This window comes from Centropristis striata, chromosome 17 (genome assembly GCF_030273125.1).
Source record: "Centropristis striata isolate RG_2023a ecotype Rhode Island chromosome 17, C.striata_1.0, whole genome shotgun sequence".
NCBI classification, from domain to species: domain Eukaryota; kingdom Metazoa; phylum Chordata; class Actinopteri; order Perciformes; family Serranidae; genus Centropristis; species Centropristis striata.
The window spans coordinates 33,629,135-33,641,197 of NC_081533.1; the positions used below are offsets into that span (position 1 = coordinate 33,629,135).

Sequence of the window (12,063 nt, forward strand, 5' to 3'; positions counted from 1 at the left end):
TATATATGTAATATGTTATTTCTTTCAAGTTTCTTTCTCCATATTTAACTTGTGTTTATGAGAATTTGATGGATAACATAATACTTCAGCTGCAGAAGAACTCCGGTCCTATCTATCTCAATACAAAATGAGACGACTTTCACTTGATTTATTTCCTCAGAAATAATTCTCATGGCAACATAAAGGTCCCAATCTCTAGTTTCAAGTCTTTTTCAAGACAATATGATGTTAATGTGTTAATAATAGTCCCATTTAGATGATAAAGAAGCTTGTAATTTGGGGCGGGGCTACCTTTTGATTGACAGGTCGCTAACATGGCGAGCCGTCATCAGGATAGAAGCAGAACAAAACAAAGCGTATCCACGGCAACGTGTATATCTAAACAGCCGTGGACTTATTTGCCATGTTTTCATTGGAATTTTGACCCTTTCACTGTGCGTTTTCACTTCAACGTTTTTTTGAACAATTTTGTGATTTAAAACCGCTTTTATTTTTAGAGCAACCTGTCCTCCCGCCCCAAATATGGACTCTCCCAGTTTCCATCAACAATGTTGGCGACAATGGCATTATTTATATACAGTGTATGAGTACAGCATGAAAAAAATACAGTACAAAATACAATAGATTTAACAAAGAGCTGCTCTCACAAAATCAGGAACAATTTCCTGGATTATGTACTTCCTGCATCTAAAAACAACAACAACAACACTTTCAGTTCAAAGTTGCCCATGTAATCAGTGGTAAATTACTTTTACAAGATTACTTTAAAACATTCAGTCTTCACTTTCTTGATTCATAGATTAGTGGTTATGTCAATGAAATGTCAGAAAATTGGATTTACAGTTCTCCCTGGAAATGTTAATGGCATAAATTACAATCAATATTTATCACAATGGTGGTACAAGCAAAAGCAAGATCAATAAATCACACACAAACTTCTCTGAAAAAGACAACTCAAGACATCCCCATAACCAGACTGCATATCTAACAAAGCTGTGTACTATCAACACTACTTTACAATAGTGAATGCTTGAAAACAACAGGACACTCACAAAATACGTAGGATCTTTGTATGTATGTATCCTGACCAAAAGACCATTAATAATAACCTCCTTAAAATCACAATCTCATAATCATAAACAAAAATAGAAATAGTTTTAATACTGGAATCTCTAAACTGTGTAAAATTCTACAGGAAACAAAAGAATCTGTAGATAACACTAAAGAAAAATGGGAAAAGGAACTGGCAATAAGAATATCAGAAGAAGAATGTAAAAGAATATTTAAGACAACACAATCAAAGTATTGGAAAGAATTTGCCTGGAAAATTAACATTCTGGAGGGCAGTTCAGGAGAAAATCATCAGTACATTTTATTTAAAGAAGCCATTAAAACCACTTAATATTCTTTTAGGTATTATTCCATCCGAAATTGAGACGGAAGGAGATAAATATCTGTATACAGTGATACGTATAGCTGCATTAAAACAGATCACATGAAATTGGTTGGACGTTAATTCACCATGCATCGACAAATGGAAAATAACAGTAGATGAGATTAAGGAAATGGAAAGAATCACCTACAAGTTAAGAAACAGAGAAGAAGAATTTAAAAGAAACTGGAGTAAATGGTAATGGAAATAAATGGAGTGGAAAACACCCCATTCTTTTCCTTAATGAAACAATTCATTGAATAAGCAAACAATTAAAAATGAATATCTTATTTACTTATTTATTTATTCTTTTGGCATTACCTCTTGTAAAAAATGCATAAATGTGGCAGGATGAATTGAATATGTGATGAATCTGTTAATATTTGTAATTTCATAACCTGCAATAAAGTAATAAAATCACAATCTGAACACTCCAGAGATGGACCATGTGCTCAGAATGGACACCAAAGCAATCCCAAGGGTCGCATTACACTGAACCACAGAAGGCAAAATAACCAAAGGGAAGGCCCAAAATAACATGGCACAGGACAATAGGAAAAGAACTGCAGCACCACCAACAGAGAGAGGGGGAAACAGAGAAACTGGCCAAAGACTGAAGGAAGTTTGGCGGAATATTGCTGCCCTATGTGCCGCCCAGCACTATGGGGAGGAAACCTCACACTGATACCAGTCAGAAGTTTGGACACACCTTCTCATTCAATGGTTTTTTCCATTATTTTTATTATTTTCAACATTGTAAATTAATACTGAAGACATAAAAACTATGAAAGAACACATATGGAAACCAGAATATGTTTTAGATTTTTCAAAGTAGCCAAAGTTTGCATTGATGGCAGCTTTGCACACTTCTCTTATTCTCTCAGTCAGATTCATGAGCTACTCACCTGGATAGAATAGAGGTGGGGGAAAAAATCGATACAGCATTGTATTGCGATATTTTGCGTGCCAATATTATATTGATTCATGGCCGCCAAGCAGGCCCGGAATTATGTCATTTTAGGGGCAAGGCCACTTGGCCTTGCTGTCATTGTAGCCCGTTCGAGCGGTTCGTGTCAGGCTCGAATCAAACCCACCACTGATGATAAATGTCATCAAAAGAGGATTTTTTTTTCTCAAAGGATGCAGGTGTCAAAACTGTGTTGACAGGAAAGAGGCAGACTAGAAAACCACAAAGCCAACTGGGGCAGTGTGGGAGTGTGTATAAGGAATCTATAGGCACCATGTGCGTCAGGAAGTCGGGAGGTTGTGGAAATAACGCTGAAAAGTTTGGCTTTTTTATGGATAGTCGAAAAAATTGAGAGTAGTAAAGCTTGCCGTTTTTGAAAGTTTGATAAAATGCTGCAGTTGTTGTCGTCCATACATGTTTGATATCAGTTCAGTTTTACTACATTTTGGAGAAATAGACTGAATAGACTGAGAATTTTCTCTTATTGGAGAAAACAATTCTTGATTGAGTTTAATTTTGTGGACACAAAATGCAGTTAAACAGTTAAATCGCAATATATTGTATCAATACTCCCCATAACGCAAATGCTTAAAATCTCAATAATATCGTATCAAGTATCGAGATAAAATCGTGGGGCCAATTAGCTGATTCACACCTCTACTTCTTACTGTGTTTGAGACCATCAAAACAAAAGGTCAAAGACTTCTTTGAAGAATCTTCTGAATATTCTGGTTTGTTTAACACTTTTTTGTTTACTACATAATTCCATGTGTTCCGTCAGAGTTTTGATGTCTTTAATATTAATTATTATTTGAATGAGAGGGTGTGTCCTAACTTTTACCTGGTCCTGAATGTTTACTAAGAGTCTACAACTAAAATCTATAAGACAGTAGGACATTCTGTTTAAACTAGCGAGACAGTGCATTGAAAGGTATTTTATATTAGCTGACAAAACAAAGCAGAAGACTGAGCATGTTGAAGTTCAACCGCAGGATAGAGGGTTTCACCGAACGTTGCTTTGAAGGTATGGAGGCGGGTACGGCTGTCGGGGGAAACTCTATAGAAAGACAATGTGCCAGCCGGCCGATCCAGATACACTCCCACCCAACTGGAGCGCCATCCAAGTGAGGACACGTCGACTTTTTTGTTGCTGTGCAAAACATAATTACCATCATTCGAGCAAAACAGACACCAACACTTGTCATTGTATCCCATCTTAACCTTATTCGTCTTCACTTTCCTATCAGCATCTTTGTAAGTGACCCCAACGCTTAAGGGTCCGAACACCTTGACCTCCCAGTAGCAGCGGCCACCCAGACCCTGTTCACACAGCACCTGTCTGCAGTGATCCAACCTTTCTTGGTGAAGGGGATTTTGATCCTCCTCTTCCACCCAGGTCACCTTTCTGTTCTCTTCAGAGAGATGGAGGTTCTTGTGGGCTGTGTTGGGGTCCAAAGTGAGCTCACAGGCATCTGGAGGTAAGAAAACACTTTATTCCAAAAGGTTTTAAACCATTTCTAAACTTTTTTTTAGATTCCTTAATAATTCCTGCAAGCAAGTAAAAGTACACCTTATTGTACTTACACTTTTTAAAGCCTGGTTTCATTCTGTGACTTCCACCATGTTCAAAACTGTGGAGACAAATACTTAAATGTTAAGTCATTTAAATTTTGAGGCTTGATGTGAGCTTGTTATTGTCCTTGTCTTGATGACTTTAGGAAAGTCAATAAGGTCGTATTTTATAATTACTTGAGTGTGCGGAGCTTGTATCGTGGATCCTTCCTCAGCTCGGACAGCATCTCTTCTCCTGACTCTCCCAGATTGTTGTAGCTCAGATCCAGCTCTTGCAGATGGGAAGGGTTGGACTGTAGAGCTGAGGCCAGATAAGCACTGCCCTCCTGAGTGACCAGACAACCTGACAAGCTGAGGAAACCAACAGACATGTCTGAGATACATTCATAAGCAATCAAAAAGGAATGGATAAATTAAATGACATTTCCTCTGCTTGTAAACTGTTTACAAAAAAAAAACCTGATTCGATACAGTATCACAAAATGTAATATCGCAATGCTCAAGTGTATCAATATTTTTCCTTGCATCTGTATCACTACACAACAGCAAATAGGATTATAACATGACTACCCATTATCATTAGCTGTGATGTAAATTTGTATTAATACTTCAGTGTCTCCAGTCTGCAGGATTGGCTCGATAGTCCACCACAAAGCTGCTCCACTCCTGAATCTTCCAGGTCATTGTTGCTGAGGTCCAGGTCTCTCAGAGCTGAGTAGTTGTACTTGAGAGCAGCAGCCAAGGGCTGCACCAAATCTGCAGTCACTTTGCAGTCTGTGAGTCTATGGGTATATGTTGGAGTTAAAATGTAAATAGAACCATGGATACAAGTTGATAAAAACCAATATGAGATACAGGGAGAAAATAACTCATCATGCATGTTCATTCAAGGATCAGTTATTATTTGTTAAGGCATCAGTATGCTTTCAACAAAGAGTGTGTAGGATCATCAAACTGCATCTACAACTCCTTCTCCCACCACTCTCTGACATGGAAATTGACATTGGGTGGTGCAGTTTTGGACAATGTTTCTATCTTGAAACTTAAAACCATCAATTTGACATTCACACCAATTTTAACCAGAGATTGGGCAGATGTGCAGAGCTGAAAAAATACACTATTTATACATCAGGCGGACTTTTGTCACGCCTCCAAGTGTGGTCATTCAAAACCTTAGCCTTTAGATGTGATCGGACAACCCTGGTATTAACTATTTTGTTGAAAGCCTACCCTGGCCTGTACACACTTGTCTGGTTTTACTAGACCATCTTAAGGACCTCTCAGACACAATGCAACAACGGCTTTCCTGCCCTCTGAAACCAATTATTTCCAATGGCTTGCACCGTGCTAGATCCCGGAAGAAAAACCCAGTCTTGGAAACCAACCAAGAACTCTAACCCACTTGGTGTGTTTTAACATTTAGCGTAGAGGTAGGAAATATGTGTAGTCTACATAATAAACACAGCTCAGGTTTGTTATATATTTTGTCCTAAGTCTTCAAGCTCAATAGCTTCTCCTCATACTAGCTAATACATACTGCAGTGAAAGTAAACTTACATAGCCTTTCTGCTGACCCTCACAGCTGGTATCAGCCTCCTCCTGCCTTCATCTGATGTGTTGTAACTCTTCAAGTCCAACACATCCAGATCATTCTTTGACACTAGCAGCATGTAGGCCAGCGCAGAGCAGTGCAGGGGCGTCAGCTCTGCTTTTAAACGATCTGGCGATTTGAGATACTCCTCGATCTCATTTTTGACTTTGTGATCTCTCATCTGCACCATGGTCCGGAAGAGGTGGATGGAAATGTCTGGAGAGAGGCCCTTTCGTCTGATTGCTTTGAGGTGAGTCAAGATTTTCTTGACAGTATCTTGGCTTGGTTCTGGTGATGTCAGCAGACCCTGAAGGACTCTCCGGTTGGATTCTACCAAAAGGCCATGGAGGAAGCGCATGAAGTAGTGCAGGTGGCCGTTCTTGTCCTCCAACACTTTGTCAACTGTCATCTTCAGAAGATCCAACAAAGTATGTTCTTTGTCCTTCAGATCAAGGAAGTTGCCGAGCTCTTCTGTATTGTTGTTTGTGAAACAGTCATACACAAAAAGAGCTGCAAAGAACTCCTGTACGGTCAGGTGCACAAAGAAGAAGACCTTTTTCTGTGAAAAGACTTCTTCTTCCCTGAGAACTGCGTTGAAAAATCCAGAGTAGATGGTTGCCTCTTGGATGTCAATGCCACAGTCTTCCAGGTCTTCATTGTAGAAGATGAGGTTGTTCTTCTGTAGCTGAACAAATGCAAGCTTGCCAAGTTTCAGAAGAAATTCTCGGTGCCTTGTCAGAAGTCTCTCTTTGTTTTCCTCAGTCATCTTGTCATATTTGTTGCTTCTTAATCTTGTCTGGGCCAACAGGAAATGCCCCATCATCTCCGTAAGGGTTTGAGGTATTTCAGCTTTCTCGTCTCCCCCAAAGATCTCCTGAAATAATAGAGCAGACATCCAGCAGAAGATCGGGATCTGGCACATGATGTTGAGACACTGTGAAGAGTGAATGTGTGAAATGATCCTGTCAGCAAGGCTCAAGTCATTGCTAAATCTCTTCCTGAAGTATTCTTCTTTCTGTGGGTCAGTGAACCCTCGTATCTCGGTCACCATGTCGATGAACTCTGCAGGGATCTGATGGGTGGCTACTGGACGAGATGTTATCCACAGGTTAGCATGAGGAAGGAGGTTTCCCTGGATGAGGTTTGTTAGGAGATTAGCCACAGATGTTACTTCACTGACAGATGTAACTTGTAGCTTGTTCTCAAAGTCCAGATCAAATCTGCTTTCATCCAGGCCATCCAGGATCACTAGAACCTTGGCTTTGACCAAATCTTCTGAGTCAGTCAAACTCTTCAGTGCGGGGTGAAATTCAGTCAGGAGCTTGTGCAAGCTTTTGTTTTCTGTGCTCAAATTCATCTCTCGGAAAGCAAGATTGAAAACAAAATCAATGTCCTGGTTTGCGTTCCCCTCAGCCCAGTCAAGAATACATTTCTGCACAGAAAAGGATTTTCCGATTCCTGCAACACCCTTCGTCACAACTGTTCTGGGGGGTTTCTCTTGGCCAGGCAACGGTCTGAAGATGTCATTGAGGCCGACTGACTGTTCAGTAGATCGTCGTCTCGATTTAGCCGTAAGGTGACTGAACTCATGCTCTGCATGTGGATTTCTGTCCTCTCCATGGATAATGGAAAGTTGTGTGTAAATGCTTTTCAGAGAAGTCTGTTGGTCACCATGGCCTTCGTACGTCACAGTGAACTTCTTTTGCATTGCTTCTTTAAGATTCTTCTTTGCTTTCAAAGGAGGGCTGTCCCCTGCAACAACTGAATGCACAAGTTTTTATTCAGTTTTCTAAATGGCAGTTTCTTGTTCAAAAGATCTACCCATTGCGTCAGTTGGCTAAGATAATCATTTCGTTTGAATTTAAAGGACTCTAACCTGGTACATGACATGCTACACCACAAAGCTATATCAGAGACAACATCCTCACTAGTTTAACCAAACATCACTTTAGTAATTATCTGCTACTAGACATTAACAGTCATAGTTACGAGTTGCACTACAAATAATTGTAAAGCACATAGTTGAACTTACCTGTGACTTCCTCGGTATCAGCTGGATCTCTAACATCCTCCACACACTCTGAAGGGCTGGACATCTCCTCACTCTGCTGTCTATAAACAACAAATTACACATTCATTCTTACCTGATCCATATCGTCAATGGAAGGATGAAAGTTGATACGCCCACAAGTCCAAAATGTTTAGGTTTGAGCGAAAATATTCATGTTAAAACACAAACGCAGATATTGCAGTCACAAATGGCTTCACAGCCTTCAATTTCATTTTTATTAATCTCAGATACAAAACCTTTTATTCACAGAATACTTTAAAATTATGGTTTATATCTTCAAGACCAAATCTAAAGAGACATCAGCGTTTCCATGCAAAGTTTAATCGAGCTATGCTAAAAAAAACGACATGCATCATTTCAGCAAGTTAATATGGCCCCCTTTCCGGTTGACCTCAGTTTGACACTTTGCCGTTGCTACTGACCGGCGACCGCCAATGTGACCGGCTAATGTGTGACCGGCTAATGTGTGACCGGCTAATGTGTGACCGGCTAATGCGACCACCTAGTGCGACCGGCTAGTGCGACCGGCTAATGGAACCGGCTAATGCAAGCAGCTAATGCGAATGGCTAATGCGAACAGCTAATGTGCAACTGGCTAATGTGAGCAGCTAATGTGCAACCGGCTAATGGAACCGGCTTATGTGACCGGCTAATGTGAGCAGCTAATGCGAGCGGCGAATGTGCGACCGGCTAATGTGACCGGCGAATGTGCGACCGGCTAATGCGACCAGCTAGTGCGACCGGCTAATGGAACTGGCTAATGCAAGCAGCTAATGCGACCGGCTAATGCGAACAGCTAATGTGCAACTGGCTAATGTGAGCAGCTAATGTGCAACCGGCTAATGGAACCGGCTTATGTGACCGGCTAATGTGAGCAGCTAATGCGATGGGCGAATGTGTGACCGGCTAATGTGACCGGCTAATGCGACCGGCTAATGTGCGACCAGCTAATGCGACCAGCTAGTGCGACCGGCTAATGGAACCGGCTAATGCAAGCGGCTAATGCGAACAGCTAATGTGCAACTGGCTAATGTGAGCAGCTAATGCGACCGGCGAATGTGCGACCGGCTAATGTGCGACCAGCTAGTGCGACTGGCTAATGGAACCGGCTAATGCAAGCGGCTGATGCGACCGGCTAATGTGAACAGCTAATGTGCAACTGGCTAAAGTGAGCAGCTAATGTGCAACCAAGTTAATGTGCAACCAGCTAATGCGTGACCAGCTAATGTGACTTTCTTGGATGTTTTTGTTCCGGGGTCATACGCTAGCCCGGAGCGTGGAATGAGGAGCATGTGCACATGCGCACATGTGTTGTCATACATGCCGGCGAAAATCCTATTCCGATCACATTATCTGGGTGTCCTAATCGGAGCTGGTGTTTACATGCACTTCAGTTGTCCAGTTAGCTGCAAGGGAGCTGCAAATTAATAAGACCAAATCTATTTACTCACGTATAGGCTTTTGCATAACTCATTCAGCAGTCAAGAACACTTCTATAACCTAAAAATATTCATTTAATTATTTATTTTTTCTGGACTATAAAGGTAAACCACCAAATCAAGAAATATGAAATATAAATTTATGCTCAGTTTTGGGCCTGAAAGTATGGAGGTTAGGATTGATTTGGTTAAAACTTATACCAAATCAAACAAGTTAACCATCATATCATAGATGTAAAAAATGTTGGATTACCGTTTTAACTCATCATCACCAAAGTTGAGTGGCTGGAACCTGGACCCATCACTCTTGATGGAGACACAGCTGGGACCCGGGGACACATCGTCACTGTCCTGTGAACTACAGGTGTACAGAGACGTCATTATCTGTCCAATCTGTATTCGTCCAACCAAGAAAATTAACTTTTCATTCACAGAAAACTTTAAAATTATGGTTTATATCTTCAAGAAGAAATCTACAGAGACATCACTCAGTGCGTTTACATGCAAAGTTTAATCGAGCTATGCTAAAAAAAAATCGATATTGACGTCTAATAGGACTTCTGTCCTTGTCCCAGTTTACATGCAACAGAGAAAATCGAATAACTGACAGGAATGTGTGCTCCTCCTCAACACTGGGTGGCGATATGCGTTCCTTCAGTGGGTTAATATGGCGCCCTTTCCGGTTGACCTCAGTTCGACACTTTGTGCCGTTGCTACTGATCGGCGACCGGCTAATGTGAGCGGCTAATGTGAGCGGCTAATGTGAGCGGCTAATGCGAGTGGCTAATGTGCGATCAGCTAATGCGAGCGGCTAATGTGTGACCAGCTAATGTGACTGGCTAATGTGTGACCAGCTAATGCGAGCGGCTAATGTGTGACCAGCTAATGTAACCGGCTAATATGTGACCAGTTAATTCAACCGGCTAATGTGCGACCAGCTAATGTGAGCAGCTAATGTGACCGGCTAATGTGTGACCAGCTAATGCGAGCGGCTAATGTGTGACCAGCTAATGCGACCGGCTAATGTGTGACCAGCTAATGCGACCGGCTAATGTGTGACCAGCTAATGCAACCGGCTAATGTGCGACCGGCTAATGTGAGCAGCTAATGCAACCGGCTAATGTGCGACCAGCTGATGCGACCGGCTAATGCGACAAGCTAATGCATGACCAGCTAATGTGACCGGCTTTCTTGGATGTTTTTGTTCCGGGGTCATACGCTAGCCCGGAGCGTGGAACATGCGGAGCATGCAGAGCATAAGCACATGCGTTGTCTTGTCATACATGCCGGCGAAAATCCTATTCCGCTCACATTATCTGGGTGTCCTTGGAGAACTCCAACATCAGTCAGACCAACACGTTTACATGCACTTCAGTTGTCCAGTTATAGTCAGATTAAGGCAATAATTCGTTTTTTTCAAGTGTCATGTAAACATAGCCTACTGAGTGGGAGCTGCAAATTAATAAGACCAAATCTATTTACTCACGTATAGGCTTTTGCATCTACTTAGCAACTCATTCAGCAGCCAAGAACACTTCTATAACCTAAAAATATTCATTTAATTATTTATTTTTTCTGGACTATAAAGGTAAACCACCAAATCAAGAAATATGAAATAGAAATGTATGCTCAGTTTTGGGCCTGAAAGTATGGAGGTTAGGATTGATTTGGTTAAAACTTATACCAAGTCAAACAAGTTAACCATCATATCATAGATGTAAAAAATGTTGGATTACCGTTTTAACTCATCAACACCAAAGTTGAGTGGCTGAAACATGGACCCATCACTCTTGATGGAGACACAGCTGGGACCCGGGGACACATCGTCACTGTCCTGTGAACTACAGGTGTACAGAGACGTCATTATCTGTCCAATCTGTATTCGTCCAACCAAGAAAATTAACTTTTCATTCACAGAAAACTTTAAAATTATGGTTAATATCTTCAAGAAGAAATCTACAGAGACATCACTCAGTGCGTTTACATGCAAAGTTTAATCGAGCTATGCTAAAAAAAAATCAATATTGACGTCTAATAGGACTTCTGTCCTATTGACCCCTGTCCCCCAGTTTACATGCAACTGAGAAAATCGAATAACTGACGGGAATGTGTGCTCCTCCTCAACACTGGGTGGCGATATGCATTCTTTCAGTGGGTTAATATGGCGCCCTTTCCGGTTGACCTCAGTTCGACACTTTGTGCCGTTGCTACTGATCGGCGAGCGGCTAATGCGAGCGGCTAATGTATGACCAGCTAATGTGACCGGCTAATGTGAGCAGCTAATGTGACCGGCTAATGTGTAACCAGCTAATGCGAGCGGCTAATGTGTGACCAGCTAATGCGAGCGGCTAATGTGTGACCAGCTAATGCAACCGGCTAATGTGCGACCGGCTAATGTGAGCAGCTAATGTGACCGGCTAATGTGTGACCAGCTAATGTGACCGGCTAATGTGTGGCCAGCTAATGCAACCGGCTAATGTGCGACCGGCTAATGTTAGCAGCTAATGCGAGCGGCTAATGTGCGACCAGCTAATGCGAGCGGCTAATGTGCGACCAGCTGATGTGAGCGGCTAATGCGACAAGCTAATGCGTGTCCAGCTAATGTGACTGGCTTTCTTGGATGTTTTTGTTCCGGGGTCATACGCTAGCATCTACTTAGCAACTCATTCAGCAGCCAAGAACACTTCTATAACCTAAAAATATTCATTTAATTATTTATTTTTTCTGGACTATAAAGGTAAACCACCAAATCAAGAAATATGAAATATAAATTTATGCTCAGTTTTGGGCCTGAAAGTATGGAGGTTAGGATTGATTTGGTTAAAACTTATACCAAGTCAAACAAGTTAACCATCATATCATAGATGTAAAAAATGTTGGATTACCGTTTTAACTCATCATCACCAAAGTTGAGTGGCTGGAACCTGGACCCATCACTCTTGATGGAGACACAGCTGGGACCCGGGGACACATCGTCACTGTCCTGTGAAC

The 12,063-nt window shown here is 41.5% G+C and overlaps 1 protein-coding gene across 1 annotated transcript in view; it reads right to left on the reverse strand.

Moving 5' to 3' along the window:
• Nucleotides 1-12,063, reverse strand: part of LOC131989065 (NLR family CARD domain-containing protein 3-like) — a 12,388-nt gene continuing 325 nt past the window's right edge. Inside the window, exons 1-9 of the mRNA XM_059354235.1 lie at nt 11,958-12,063; nt 10,809-10,913; nt 9,326-9,430; nt 7,595-7,674; nt 5,529-7,323; nt 4,580-4,753; nt 4,149-4,322; nt 3,984-4,030; nt 1-3,871 (exon numbers count right to left, since the gene is read on the reverse strand). The exon at nt 11,958-12,063 is cut by the window's right edge and continues 325 nt beyond it. Of these exons, the coding sequence (XP_059210218.1) occupies nt 3,336-3,871; nt 3,984-4,030; nt 4,149-4,322; nt 4,580-4,753; nt 5,529-7,323; nt 7,595-7,674; nt 9,326-9,430; nt 10,809-10,913; nt 11,958-12,063 (3,122 nt within the window). The 3' untranslated portion in view covers nt 1-3,335. The remainder of the gene's footprint in view (nt 3,872-3,983; nt 4,031-4,148; nt 4,323-4,579; nt 4,754-5,528; nt 7,324-7,594; nt 7,675-9,325; nt 9,431-10,808; nt 10,914-11,957) is intronic.